Source organism: Sander lucioperca, chromosome 11, assembly GCF_008315115.2.
Source record: "Sander lucioperca isolate FBNREF2018 chromosome 11, SLUC_FBN_1.2, whole genome shotgun sequence".
NCBI lineage: Eukaryota > Metazoa > Chordata > Actinopteri > Perciformes > Percidae > Sander > Sander lucioperca.
This window is the reverse complement of record NC_050183.1, coordinates 14,842,252-14,858,363: the sequence shown is the minus strand read 5'-3', so window position 1 is coordinate 14,858,363 and position 16,112 is coordinate 14,842,252. Positions and strand designations below refer to the sequence as shown.

At 42.4% G+C, this 16,112-nt stretch overlaps 1 protein-coding gene across 15 annotated transcripts in view; it reads right to left on the bottom strand.

Annotated features, from left to right (window-relative positions):
- Positions 1–16,112, bottom strand: part of mast2 (microtubule associated serine/threonine kinase 2) — a 264,432-nt gene that overhangs the window by 53,592 nt on the left and 194,728 nt on the right. For 11 of the 15 annotated variants that reach the window (XM_031306591.2, XM_031306592.2, XM_036007022.1 and 8 more), the window contains 3 exons: positions 11,091–11,166; positions 7,138–7,158; positions 2,758–2,836 (listed from right to left, as the gene is read on the bottom strand). In XM_031306591.2, coding sequence (XP_031162451.1) covers positions 2,758–2,836; positions 7,138–7,158; positions 11,091–11,166 — 176 coding nt within the window. The remainder of the gene's footprint in view (positions 1–2,757; positions 2,837–7,137; positions 7,159–11,090; positions 11,167–16,112) is intronic. The other 4 variants (XM_031306593.2, XM_031306594.2, XM_031306597.2 and 1 more) reach the window with 1 other exon arrangement.

Genomic DNA, 16,112 nt, shown 5'->3' with positions numbered 1-16,112 from the left:
CAGCGTGACTCTCATCTTTGATTCATCTTTGTTGCATACAGGAGCTCACCTTATTTGGAAAAATAGACGATATTCCGTCTAAGCTGTTTACACGGATAATGAAAATGAATATTCCACTAATATTCCCGTTTACATGCAGCCGTGCAAGATAGGACTTTTTCAAAGTTAACCAGCGGTGGCGGACTTGTTGGAGCGTGCGAACACAGCGTCTCTCTTTCATTCCTTCGACCAGCTTCTTGAAAAGGACGGCGCTGAGATGTTTGTGCATATCCAAAAACCTGTTGATAATCAAGTCTTTGATCATGTTTAAAAGTAGCTGTGTTCTTCTTCTCTTCTGGCCCGTGCATCTTACTTTACATTACATTACATGTCATTTAGCTGACGCTTTTATCCAAAGCGACTTACAATAGCTATATATGTCAGAGGTCTCACGCCTCTGGAGCAACTAGGGGTTAAGTGTCTTGCTCAGGGACACATTGGTTGATGTATCGCAGTGGGAATCGAACCCGCGTCTCCAAAACCAAAGGCATGTGTCATATCCACTGCGCCATCTCTCCCGCAGCCCTGCAAACTGTCGGCTGGTTGCTTTGTGTCCAACAACCATAGCAACGCACAGAGCTGACCGTGAGCCCTAAACAGGCAAGAGGCCGTAAACTGTCACAAACTGCAGTAAAAACCCTGATTGAAACACACTGTCTCAATGCGCTGTATACTTGTTCAAAGTATTTTCCTGAAACCCGAATAATACCGACATATCGCACGTCTTAATCGGAAAATGCTACTTTTAAAAAAAGGCCTTATTCGGAATATCCACATGGAATATGCTGTTTACATGACCTGTATCAAATTGGACATTTTGGTTTTTGTTTTGACCACGTTTTTGAATCCTTCTCCGACATTTTTTTTGTCACTTTTTGACGTTTTCTCACTTTTCCCGAAGGTCTTTTTCACTTTTTCCAATGTCTTTGTCGATTTTTTCTGCGTTTGTTTTGGACGTTTTTGTTGTTTTTTTCCCCCTACATTCCTGTCACTTTTTTTTCAGTGTTCTTTAATAAATTTTTCTTCAAATGCTATAAAATTAAATAAAACACCCAAATTCAATGAAAATAGTGAACTGATCAGTTATTTAACTTGTGAAGGGCGCCGTATGGAACCACCCACGTTATTTATTTTTTTGACAATTTGGTTGAAGGAAACCCAAATTTATGATTTCGAAACTTTTTGAAAATGGGTCAAATTTGACCCTGAGGACATCAGGAGGGTTAAGGACTATATTTCATTTAGGTTAACCTACATGTCTAGATGTTTTTAGCCCTGCAAACCAATCATTACTGGGCACTGTGAGAAGTCCTTTTCATCTAACAAGTCATTTATTTTCCCACTCGGTACAAACAGGGAGCTAGCAGGCATGCTAGCAGTCTGGGTCTACATGTTAAGAGCTCGCACAGTCGGCTAACTCGGCTCGCTGCCTTTGATGCATGCTGGGCCTCATTCTGCAGGCGGCAGGCACAGAGAAGCCGCACGCCGGGGTATTAAGAAGGTGGGAGATGGAGCAACAGCAGAAGGTGAAGGAGACGGATTAGACCTGAGGGAGTGATGATATGTCCCTGGGAATGGAGGAAGGAAAGAGAGGAGAAACAGAGCGGGAAGCAGAAGTACACTTGAGGGCATCGGGGAGAAGGGAGAGAACGAGGGACTGTATCAGCTGAGGGAGGATCTGTTGGCTTGTTGCTTTTGCAGTGAAGTCAGATGTAGCAAGAGTTATTATAGTAAACTCAAACAAAAATAAACAGCAGAAAATATTTTTAGAAAACTGAAACTACATTTTAAAAAAACTAAACTGAAACTATATTGCGAGGTTAAAAAAGTAGTAAAAATAGAATAAAAATGAATGTCAATCATTAGTTTTTTTTTACAGAAACTGAACAGGGTTGACATTGACATTGCAGGAGATGGCGCTGCGCCGCAGTAACTGCACATCAGCCACTAAATTAGCTAAGGTTGAACATTACACATCATGGCCATGCCCACAGTTCTCCAACCATGTATTTTTGTATGTAAATACATATATATGTACAGCATATAGGTACATACTGTACTTCTGAGACATTACACCTGGCCTTGACAAAAACACACTCAAACTAAACTAAAACTAGCAAACGCACTGACAACTCACTTAAAGGTGCTCTAAGCGATGTTGGGTGACGTTACGTGACGTTGTTGACGTTCGAAGTATTTTCAAACAAAACGAGCTCGCCCCTCCCGCCTCCTCATCCCGTCCCTTCCGTTCTTCCGCGCACTAACCCCCCCAACCCCCACCCCCAAATCCTTCTTGTCGGTTATTGGCTGGAAGACTGTTTGTTATGTTTGGTGGTGCAGGTTGGTGCAGTTTGTTTTTGTTGCTGTTTATGGAGCCTGGGCTGTCTACAGAGACAGCGTTTTTTACAGTGTGTTCAGGGGACAGGCAGCTAGCAGATAGTGAGGAGATGTTTTTTACAGTGTGTTCAGGGGACAGGCAGCTGGCGGATAGTGAGGAGATGTTTCCTGTATGTGACAAAAAATGTTGTAGCCTAAAGAAACGCATGACATCGCTTAGAGCACTTTAAATGAAATTGAAAAGTCAAAACTGAAATAAAATAAAAAATAAAAACTACTACAAATTTAAAACTATAGTAACCTTGGATGCAGCAGATAGTTAGTAGATAGATAGTATTGTTTTTTAAATGCAGACACATACAGCAGAGTAGAGATATTTACCGAGACAGTGGAGCTGGGAGTGTTGGTGCCATAGCCAGAGGAAGGCAACGAGGCCAGAGACCAGCGTCTGCCATCCGTCCTGAGGGAGACACGGAGAATAAAGACATGGAGACATTTTTTTAATATAAATTATTTAAACACATATTTCAGAATCCAAATCCGATCAGAATCGGATTAAAGGTGCAGTAGGTAAGACTTATAAAACTAACTTTCTGTCATATTTGCTGAAACTGACCCTATGTTCCAGTAGAACTACATGAAGCAGGTCATTTAAAATAAATCCAGCTCCTCTGGCTCCATCTACAGCCTGTAGTGAGATTTACAAAAATCCACCGCTCCCTGTTCAGATGCACCAATCAGGGCCGGGGTGTCTAACTGCGTGTCAATCACTGCTCATGCACACACATTTCTTCTCCCTTGTGGGGGGAGGGGCTTAGGAGACCGTTTTGGACTAAGACGGAAAAGGGGGGAGGGACTGAGAAGTTGTCGATGTTCAAATTTTTTGACCAAGTCCTGGATCTTCACAATCCTACCTACAGCACCTTTAATTGCCAAATAAACAACCCTTACGGGGAATTTGCCTTGTTACATAAACATAAAAGGGAATAAACAATGACTTCAAAATACACGATAACCAATCAAACCAACAATTATGTACAATATAACTGTTTTACAATAAGAAAAGCAGGATGGAAGGTTTAGTGCAGGGTGTGCCATATCGAGGAGAAGCAGCGTCATCACATACAGCAAAAATAAAGTGTTTCAGCTGAAGGAGGGAAAATGCAAACACATGGATAACACGGAGTCAAAACTGCAGGCAAAAGCCATGAGGAGGATCCGCTGAGACACAAGCAGCATGATGGGAGTCCACTCTGACCCAGGGCTGCACAATTAATCAAGTTTATTGAAATCGCAATATGGACTAGTGCTAGAGTTTCTGTCAGCTTGATGTTGGCAACCGCAAGTTGCTTCTGCAACGACAGCGTTCTACGTCCGTTGTAGGAAAAATTAATAATGATGTTACGGACCCGGGAGCGAGGGGTTATGTTCAGAGAAAAAACTCTGAACTGAATTTCTAAGATTAAAGTCATAAATATAAGGAAAAAGAACAAGGATATTCTCTGAGATTAAAGTGGTGAATTTGGATTTGGAATGAATTACTTCTCTGCAATTTGCAAAGTCATCCAGTGGGCCTGATTGGACCTTTGGCGGGCCGGTTCTGGCCCAAGGGCCGTATGTTTGACACCCCTGGACTAGTGCAATATTCAAATCTCAAGGGGGGCCAAATATTTGTTAAAGGCAACGTATGTGTCAAAGCATCCTGAGTTAAGTATTCTGCTGCTGCAGAGACGTCCCGGCCTACAAATCCTATCAGACTAAAGAAAAAAAATCTTTGTTTGGTACAGATCCTCGCAAAAATCACGCTAATCAATATTCAATGAAAGTGAGAATAATGATAAATCAATTATGATTCTCCCAATATCGTGAATCATATCGCAATTAGATATTTTCCTCATATCGTGCAGCTCTAGTCTGACCTGTCTGCTCCTCACTGGACCGACAGCTGGACTTTACACTCTTCAAACACCTTTAGGATTTGATTTATTACAATGTACGCCAGCTGTTCTTTTGTATTTTTGTCATTGTCAACAAAACCCATATAAAGACTCAAACCAACGACATGTCTGTGTCCGTCAGCCTCAAGTCCTACTGGGCGAGTTGGAGATGATCACTCATGCTTTCATTTCCTCTCGCTTAGATTACTGTAACAGCCTTTTCACCTGTTTGAGTAAGAAGGAGCTTAACCGTCTCCAGGCTGTTCAGAACTCTGCTGCGAGGCTTTTAACTCATTAACAAAAGAGCACACATCACGCCTGTTTTAGCAGCAATTCACTGACTACCAGTCCAGTATAGAATTCAATTTAAAATCCTGGTCCTTACTTTTAAGGCAGTTACAGACCAACCAGACGGCCGACCGTTGGCAGAAAAGGCAGTTGGACTGATCAGTCTCCCCGAGTTGGTCAAAAAAGTTCCTCAGAACACACCAAAGAGACGAGACGTAATACGTCTCCATAACAGCAGGCGGCGCTAATCTGTATTGTCGCCCAAAAAATTAAAACTGGCAGCTGATTGGACGAACGCGTCACATGGATCTGGCTGCTGCTTCCGGATTTTGGATTTTTCGAACGGCCATTACTGGCGACTCATTCAGATTACGATCTCATATTGTTCTAAGATAGTTCACCGAAACGTGTTTCTGAAAACATTTTAAGAGAGAAATAGGCCGTGCAGTTGATGAATCTGTCTTCATTTCAGATCGACAAAGGTCAGTTTAAAAGATTTTCGTCAGATTTTGAGAGACTCTAGTCACACTCATCCCGCTTGCCATTTCCGGGTGAGTCCCAACTGCCCTGTCTCCGACTGAACATGTCAGGTCAAAATGAAGGCCGACAGCTCCTCCGACGGACGATGGCACGGAACACACCGAACAGACTCGAGTCACTGTCCAACGGCCGATTATCAGCCCGGTGTGTAACTGCTTTTAGAGCCCTGCACGTTCAAGTTCCTCCCTACATCTCTGACTTGATTCAGCTTCATACTCCCACCCAGAGTCTGAGGTCATTAGGTCAGAGGCTATTAGTGGTTCCCCGCACTCATTTTAAAACTAGAGGGGATCGATCATTCCCAGCAGTGGCTCCTAGGCAGGGGAATGACTTGCCTCCCTCTCTACGCTGTGTGAATTCTGTCGAATCTTTTAAAAAGCAACTTTCAAGCAGGCTTTTAGTTAGTCAAAGTTTTTTTTTATGGTTGTTTCTTATGTTTCTATTTGTATTTAAATGTTCTTGTATTTTAATTTGTTGTATTGTATTACATTTTATTGTGAAGCACTTTGCGATTTTTATCTGTGAAAGGTGCTACACAAATAAACTTTGGAATTAAAATACCCCCACATCATCACATCCCCTTCACCATACCTAGAGATTGACATGGGGTACTTTCCATAAAATCATCTCTTAATGCAAATCAAACCAGCTATTAGGTTAACTGAAATAAAACCATGCCAGTCTCTAGATATGGTGAAGGGGATGTGATGATGGGGGGGTATTTTAATTCCAAAGGCCAAGGGAACTTTATCAGGATGCAAAGTATCCTGGATCCATGAAATAACTGGCCTTTAAAAATAAAAATCTGTCTGCCTCTATGGGAATTTAACATAGGGGTGTACTCACTTATGCCCCCTGTATTTCAAGGAAGAACATTTATTTATTTATTTACGATACATTATTCATTCACAAAGAAAATTGGTGTCCTTAAAGATTGGATTTTTCCTCATTTTTTTAAATTAAGGCATTAAGATTAATTTCCTAAAGATGATTTTTTATTCCTCTTTTTAGTCAACTTTAGCATGTGTGTCCTAATTTGTTCACATGACTGTACTTAATACTGAAGATGGTAAATCTTTAAATACACAAATACATGATTTCATCAGAAAGGTCCGAAAACAGCTGCTCACCGTAGTTTTTAATCATACAAACAGGAGGAAATGTGTTTGTTGGGGACTATTTTCGGCGGCGGATGAATCCACATTTTGGTGCTCTAGTGACACTGTGTGTTCATGATGACGAAGGAACATGTCAGCCATCAACAGGGCTGCAACTAACGGTTATTTTCATTGTCGATTAATCTGTTGATTATTTTCTCCGTTAATGGATTAGTTGTTTGGTCTATAAAATGTCAGAAAATGGTGAAAAAAAATGTGGATCAGTGTTTCCCAAAAAGACGTCCTCAAATGTCTTGTTTTGTCCCCAACTCAAAGATATTCAGTTTACGTCACAGAGGAGAGAAGAAACTAGAAGATATTCACATTTAACAAGCTGGCATCAGAGAACTCGAACCGATTATCAAAATAGTTGGCGAATAATTTAATAGTTGACAAATAATCGATTAATCTTTGCAGCTCTACAGTGCAACAGTATAACACATATCAGGCTGTGATACACACAGTATTCACTGCTGGTCTTTGGTCTTTTCATGAGATTTATTGCCAATTAGAAAAATATGGAGTATCACAAGCCTCATCCTAAGAAACAACCATAACTAAACGCAGTTTTTATTCAACATTTTGAGAGCCATCTCCCCACTTTGGGTCCTACAGATTCTAATGACTCCAGTGATCAGAGAGTTTTTGTTTATGGGAAGCAGCAGTTTGTTGCTTTAAAAAATGTGCAGTGTTCGGCTTAAATAAGAGGAGACCCTGCAGGGTACTTTTTTGGAAGTTAGTCAGAGTGTGTGTGTGTGTGTGTGTGTGTGTGTGCTCAGCCATGCAGGGCGGAGGGCAGGAAGGAAGGTGGCGGCAGAAAACAAAAACTGAGAGGTTACCTGTCAGCCCTGTGTCCGTGACTGTGAGGGAGACAAGACAGTGTTTTTTTTTTTTATAGCTGTTAACAGCTGTAACTGTCACACACACACACACAGACAGACAGAGAGACACACACACACACACACACACACACACACACACACACACACAGACAGACAGACAGAGAGACACACACACACACACACACACACACACACACACACACACAGACACAGACACACACACAGACAGAGACACACACACACACACACACACACACACACACACACACACACACACACACACACACACACACACACACACACACAGACACACACACACACACACACACACACAGACAGACACACACACACACACACACACACACACACACACACAGACACACACACACACACACACACACAGACACACACACACACACACACACACACACACACAGAGACACACACACACACAGACACACACACACACACACACAGAGACACAGACAGACAGAAGACAGATAGACAGACACACACACACACACACACACACACACACACACACACACACACACACACACACACACACACACACAGACACACACACACACACACACACACACACACACACACACACACACACACACACACAGAGACACAGACAGACAGAAGACAGATAGACAGACACACACACACACACACACACACACACACACACACAGACACACACACACACACACACACACACACACACACACACACACACACAGACAGAGAGACACACACACACACACACACACACACACACACACACACACACCAAGCCTGTCCCATACTTCAGTTAAAAAACGTCCACAACCCAACTAAATGTTAAATTCATATCATGTTATTATAATCATATAATATGTAATTATATTATTATTAATAACATAATATGCAGGCCTAAAACACATCATTATTATAATAAAATACATGCATATGAATAAATACAGAAAACAAATGTTTTCAAACCCAGCTCAATGCTATCAAATGTTATTTATTCCTGTTTATTATTCTTTTGACGATAATATGAAGAAGTTTGGAAGTCTGGAAAGATTGTTTTTTTTAATCATTTCTAACTAATAAAATGAAGAACATAGTCTTGACGAAGGTCCAAAGGGACCGAAACGTTAGTTTCTTCAAAGGACTGGTGATGCAGAGTGCGGGAGTCTCCTATTTTGTAAAAGTCGGTGAAACTTTACAACACAACTTCACGCAAGAATTGTTGGATGTGCAAACTGTTTCTTTTGAAAAGTTAACAAATATGAAAAATATCTGCCGCCACGGTATCAGAAATAGGGCTGTACAAAAAATGTAGTCGCAGTTGCCTCTTGAATGATCCAGCCGACGTAATATTGGCTTTTTTTAATTTTTTTTTTTTTTTAATTTTAGCAGTTTTAAGACAGTTATTTTCCAGGCCTGTCTTCTTTCTAGGGGTGGGAATCTCTTGGCACCTCACGATTCGATCCCGATTCAGAGGCCAACAATTCGATTCTAAACAGATTATCGATGCAACAATTTTTTTATGTACATTTCCATGCGTGATTTAAAAAAAAAAATACATATAAATCAAAAAAATTGATTTTGACATATATTTGTCACACACAAGTTTTAATGAAATGAAAGAGGCTCAGTCATGTTTAAAGGTGGATCACTAGCTTCTTAGAACATGAAACATGAGGTGGTCAGACATCACGTGATAAAGTAGATGAACAGCCTATATGTGTTTTGCCTAATTGTTTTATGTATGTCTTATTAGATCATGTTTATTTTTTTCCTTTTGGCCATTTTTGTGTGTTTTTTTCTGCACTCTTGCCTAAACTCTAAGTTGCTGTCCATTATCCCATCCTCTTTCAGTCACTCTGTTTTCTGATTTGTACTTCTCTGGAGACAGTAACTTTGAAATAAAAATCAACACATGAAAAAAAAAAAAAAAAAAAGAGAGAGAGAATCGCGATGCATCTAAGAATCGATTATTTTTCCCACCCCTATTATTTTATTTTATTTTCCAGACCTGTGTTCCTTCATCAGGATCAAACGCCAGGATCAAACTTTTCGTATATCAGGGTTATAGGTTATAACAGTTTAAGAGCTACATGCACTTCTTAAACATCAGATATTCCAAACTCTCCTTTCCTAAAAGAAAACTAATAGGCTTCTGTACAAACCAGCAAAGGAGCCTCAATTCATTGCCCTGTCATATCAGCCTCCACCACCAGGTGTCACTGTGGTAACAGTGTCTGCAGAGCAGCACTGAGGTCAGCAGTCGGACAGGGAGGGATTTCCATTTCAAATCAATGCTAAAGCTCTTTTTGGCTGCTGCGCCGCTGCCACGCAGTGTTTGATGATGTTGTCATGGAAATAGCCTGGGGGGGGGTTCGGTTGTGTCGAGAAAAGGTGTGTTACCATGGAAGCATCATTATCATCTTAATGAAGATTTAAGAGGCAGGCTTGCTGAGCATGTCTTTACATTTCCCCAAACTTTTATGTGACATCTTCTTTTATCTTGGATTTTAAAAAAAGCACGGCTTTGCCTGAACATGTTTCACCCATCTGTCTGTCTGTCTGTCTGTCACAGGAACACACACACACACACACACACACACGCTCTCTCTCTCTCTCTCTCTCTCTCTCTCTCTCTCTCTCTCTCTCTCTCTCTCTAATTACTATCTGTGCTGAGAGCGCAGACAGATAAGAGGTTTATTAATCCCGGTTTGAGTGACAGCCTCGGAGTGATCATCTACCTCCTCGTCAGCTCAAACACTATCATCAGCAGCAGCGGCTCTGCTCTCAAGGACCCTGAGCCGTTTCACAGCCGTAAAAAAAAAAAAAAAAGATATCGACATTTAAAGCTGAAGTACGGCTCATCCATTCTTCAATTTCTTCACTTTCTGTCTGATTATGGTGCTTTATATTAAAGGATTACGTAGTAAGTATTTTTCAACCTGGACCCTATTTTCCCACGTGTTTGTGTTTAAGTGACTGATAGGAACAATATTGTTTGAAATAAGTCCAGTATTGAGCATGACCGCTGCAGCCGGCAGCTGCGACGCAAGCTGCAACGTACCCACTCAGGGCAATTGTGTACAGTCAATTTCCGTCCAGTAAAAGTTCTGTTTTTGCCGCTGAAATGCTCAGATTATTATTTTAAGTGTCTGACAACATTATGGAAAGGATCTCTACAGAGATAGACCTTTTTGTTAAAGAGTAAGATCCTTTTTGTTTAACAAGTTACAGCTTTGAAATCTCCATTGCCAAACTCACCAGACTCCATTTAAATAAACAGTGCTTTTAGCGTGTATAGAGCCAGCATATTTTTACATGTAAACAGAAGAATTGTGTGTTTATTTCAACCAAACCAGAGTGGTGATTGTTGGAACAGCGGAAAGACGAACCAAGATGGCTTTTGATAGTTTATGTTTGTTTCTGTCGACTTTGAATGTAGTGTGTTGTACCAGGATAGAATTACTGTTTATTTAAATGGGAGTCTGGTGGGTTTGGCGATAGCAGTTTCATGTTAAACTAAAAGGATCTTACTCTTTAACAAAAAGGTCTATCTCTGCAGGGATCCCCTCATAATGTTGTCAGACACTTATAATAATAATCTGAGCCTGTCAGTGGCAAAAACAGCACTTTAAGTGGACGGCAATTAAAGGTGCACGGTTGCCCGTTATCCTTACATTGCAGCTTGTTTCGCCTCTGCCGACTGCAGGGGGCTTGCTTAATAATAGGAAAATAGGGTCTAGGTTGAAAAATACCGAATTCACCATTGAACTGTACAGCTAAACATGTTAGGAAACATGTAGAGAAATACATTAAAAAGCTGCAGATTCTGCTCATTCCAATTTCATCCTAATTGACCTACAAGATGCACTTTGTTTTGTTCTCCAGGTGTGACCCTGCACATCTGAGTGGGTTTCTGTGTGCCTCACCTGCGCGCAGGCACAAAGGAGAAGTGTGCAGCTGTGTTCGGGGAGAAGTTGCGAGGGCTGTCCAGTGGGCTGGTACCTGAGAGAGAAGAAGCAGAGAGGAAAGGAAAGAAAGAGGAGAGAGAATAACAGGTAAGCACACTAAACAGAAACCCTCTGTGTCCATTTATTTCACTCAGCAACCGATAACAAGCACAGGAAATGAGCTGTTTGGAAACAAATCACTGTATGATGAACAGTTTTGGAGCTATTGAGTAAACATAACTGAATTGAGTTGGACATATTTAGTCATTTCCAAAATAACAGAGCTAGTCTGCAAAGATCTAATATAAACAATTAGACTAGAAACACACACAGACCAGATTGATTTGAGGTGCAACAGGCTTATATTCCTGCTGCATGTTCAAAGCCAACCTGACAAGACAAAAGAGAAAATAATGGGCCTCTGTATGAAAGCGCGTGTAAAGTCGTTTGCTTGTTCCTACATCCTGCCTCCATTTTTCATCTTCTTTTGGCCCTCAAAAAGACAGGAGCAGTAAACGAGGAGTAAAAAAAGGAGTAAACGAGAATGTGACTGCTTGGATTTGACAGATCGGTTCAAGCCGAATTCTCTCGCCCTCCCTAACCGCGACGAAACCGACATACCGTACCGCACATTAGTCTCACTTTGCCAGACCTTCCTCCACAGCGCTGTGAAGGAAGGTCTGGCTAGTCCACACAGCGTTCCAGGATGGGAGAAAAACGTGCTCTGGTTTATTGCCATTTCTTTAAACCAATCACAATCGTCTTGGGCGGCGTTAAGTGCCGGACGGAGCCACGGTGCCTCTGCGAAATAGCCTCGGGAAGGAACTTGTTTTGGTGGAACATGTGTACGTTCAAAAGTAGTTTTAGTCGTGCAACAGAAAACTCAGATTGGACAGACAGTCTAGCTAGCTGTCTGGATTTACCCTGCAGAGATCTGAGGAGCAGTTAACCATAGTCCTCACAAATCCACCGGAGGTTAGAACGCCAACACAGAGACAGAGGAAGGTAACACACCCAGACGAAATGAGGGACATCCGGCGGAATTTCCGGTGGCAACGGAGCTATCCCGGGAAGTGGAACGTCGAGGATATAGACTGCTCAACTAATGGCTCGCCATCGCCCCAGTTTGTGCCTCTCACACAGAGCTACCGGTAGCGTTAGTAACCCTAAGAGCTGAAAAAACAACGTTGTGAACGAATTTGACCTGTAAAAGATGTTGTGAGTCAACTTCCGCTGGGATCAAACCATAGGATAGGATATCATGACAACAATGGCCCCGACCCAACGTATTTGAGGTTTTGGAAATAAAAATAAGCATCAGCCGCAATGAGTTCTTGTGTCAGAAGCATTACCAATACCAATATTGATCACAGCTGTGGGTCAGACAAGGAAGTTTAAAGACATTAGGAAGTTTTTCTTTTCAGTAGTGCTCCTTGCAAACGCTAATGCAACCTCCATGTCGACTTAAAAGTTGTCGGTGGAAGGACAGATGCATGTGTTGCTACTGATTGGTTAGAGCAAAACAGTCCCAAACTCCCTCGTGAAGGAGCTAACAAAAACTCAATGTCACACTGAATAATTCAGTGAACATTAAACAGCTAGACAAGCATCTGTCTTTGTGCTTCAGGGGAGGAAACATAAACATCTGCAGCACAAACTCAACGATTTGCTGTGAAACTGAAAAATAGAAAATCCTCTTCTAAATCAACCTGAGATTCTTCAATAAGCATACTGGCGTGGCCATAAATAAAATACGCAGCGTGATGGATACGAATATCCAAGGCCAGTCCATCTGCAGGGAAAACGCGGCGCGCTGATTGTTGGTGTGTAACTAATAATTCAGCGGTGAGAGATGGCGAGGGCGGAGGACAAGAGATTAAGTAGTCGGGACATTTCCGCATCAATTATGCATTTTCCTCAGCCGCACGTCTGGACAGAACAGAAGCTCGAATATTAATGTGAGCATTTGCTTTCTGTCTGATGGGAATCTCTGCCTGTAGCTGCAGAACATGTATGCACATACTCGAGAGAGCAAGTAGCCTATTAGTCAAACAGAAGCTGCTTAGTGTCCATCGCACTGCTCGGAAATGTCTCATGCATGATCACTGTGTGGATGTAGCTGAAGTTACGTTTTAAAAAAACATTCTCAGTGTGGCTGTGGATGAGGCCCAGTCACTGCACTGTCACACCGCATGGCTCCAACAGCGTGTGGGCATTAGAGTCCGGATTGGGCCGCATTTTTCTGTCCGAGCCCGGCCCGCGTCTGACAGAGCAGTAACCGAGCCTGGCCCGAGCCCGACAGGCATTAAGATATTTATGTCCGAGCCCGACCTGAGCCCGACACAGTTACAATCTCATTTCATTTCTCATATTAATGACACATGTACGTTTGTAGGAAGGCATTCGGAAATGTCAACAGATGTGGCTGTTGATGAGGCCCAGTCACTGCACTGTCACACCGCAGGGCTCCAACTTTGTGTGAGCATACGTGTGTGTGTGTGTGTGTGTTGTGTGTGTGTGTTAGTTAGGCTCATTCACAGACAGAGGAATCCATCTCCCTCTGCAAAGAACAATCACACACAGCAGCAAAGAGTAAACGGTGTGTTTGGGTATACGTGACGGTCGGGCCTCAGGTTATATTTGCAAAAGCCGCTCTCCCTCCCTACTCGTCATCATCAACATACTAACGCTTGGTCAGTGGCCCTCGCAGTCAGATAACAACGCACGAGGCACTCTTTTGTGGACACGGGACTTTTCCCCAGGAGACCGGGGTTCCTGTTCCGTTCATGTCGCATGTTTCTAATAAACGTATGTCTTTTAACCCCACCCGCAATCTTTTCCTAACCCTAAGGCCTCCTGCACACTGGCTGCATGGCGTGAGCGTGGCGTTTCTGTTGCGTGGCGTTTTCTATGTCTTTGCACACCAGAGAGTTGTGGAAAATGTACTGCACTCAAGCAGGAGTATACTTCATGTTAAAGGTAAATATATACTGATGTGAGAACAGCAAAGACAGCGTCGGCAGTATTGACGGCGATGTCGCTCAAAGCATGTTGACATTCAGAGAAAAATCCCTCTTAACGTCTATTTGAATAATGCTTTCCACTTCTTGTCGGGAAAAAAAAAAGAAATCGCTGTGCGGATTGTGTTTTAAAAAGTGAATAATGAAGTGAATGTGAATGAGAGCTGAGAGTACCTGGTAGGCGGTCTCGTCGCTACAGGTATACGAGATGCTTTGCTGTCACATTTTTACCAGGTTTTTGTGCTGCAAACTGCAGTGACTGTGACCTACTTTGGCAAAGACTAAGAAATATAGCGGCGTATGAGATACATGCAAATGTATTATCTGCTTTGTGGCGCCTCTGTCGCGCTGCCTCTCCAGGGAGAGTGTGGTTGGGATAACAAAATACAGCTATAATTAGGGAGGAGGCGTAAAAACAACAACCCTGTATTTCCTCAGGAGTGTGTGACAAGCATGAGAGAAAAAGCTTGAATCCCCGCTGTCTTTTTTTCCCGTCCTTCATTACAATTACAAAGACGAGCGGGCGGATTGTTTGACAGAATTCATCAGAAGTCAGAGCGCACGCACAGCTGCCAATCATCTGCTGGCCTTTAGCAAAGGAAAAGTTCAGAGAGAAAGGAAAGAGAGAAGTTGAGTCGTTGGAAAAAGGTTGAGGAGAGCGCCAGAAGGGCAGAAAAAGAAAGTACACGTGACGGAGATGACACGAAAGGAGTGGGAGCGAGAGCAGAAACGCAGGATTTATGCAGACTTTCAACATTTAATAAAAGTCATTTTTTTTTTGGAGAGGATTGGTCTTCATCAGCCCCTCAGGATATTAGACTGTGAGGAATCTCCATTTGATTAGCGGCAAATGGCTGGGTGATTGAAACCATGATGAAATTTATGATAAGGGCCAGAGTGAGAGATTGAGAAGACGAGAAGGAAAATAAAAGAAATCATCTATGAATAAAGACTGCCTGTGGGAATGAAGGGAACGGTTTAATGGCCTCCAGTGGTGCATATTCATTTAGTAAAGTACCAGCCTACGCGGAGATATCACAGCTTTGGATTAGACTAGATAAAGGTTTCTGTGAACGTGTAGATTTTTGTGGAGGTTATTTCAAACCAAGCAAAAGGCTGACACCCTATTTAAGCTTTTATTCAAACATTGAATCCTAAAAGAAGAACACTTGACATCGGGATCCATCACCGGTCCTGTGGTGTTTGGATTATCTCTTCCTCAGACCACAGCATATGTGCGCATACAGAACGGTTTTTCAAGCACCATCCTAAGCAGCACAGGGGCGCCACAAGGAACTGTGCTGGCTTCATTCCTGTTTACCATCTACACAGCAGATATCCAATACAACACGGACAACTGCTTCTTGCAGAAATGTTCAGATGACAGCGCAGTTGTCGGCCTCATCAAAGGGGGCGATGGGGAGGAGGACAGAGGGACACTTAAAGGACAAATCCGGCACAAAATGAACTTAGGGGTTAATAACACGTGTACCGAGTCGACCGTTCTCTGGGATATGTTTTCATGCTAATCGAATGTGACCAGTTTTAAAATAAATCACTATTTCTACCACTAACAAGGCTCAAAATAGCACCACACTTCCACGGTAGCATAATGAGGGTCCCTACATGTAAACCGAAGCATTGGGAACTTTGTAAGTGTACAGACAGTTTATTAAAAAGAAATTTGTATCGATATCGGCCTTAAAAACCCTTCATCGGTCAGTCTCTAGTCGGGGCTGAACTACAGACGGTCCAGCAGGTGGCAGAGTTCTGACCTCTGCCACCTGCTGGCAAACAACAAACTGGGATCAATAATAACCGACCCTGCACACACACTCCACGACCTGAAGGTGATTAACAGCAGCACCTTCAGTCAGAGACTGATTGCACCAATGTGCAATCAGCAAGTCTGAGAGATACAGGAAGTCCTTCTTACCAGCCACTATAATGCACAGAAATAACTCTGCACTTTTGACAGTAG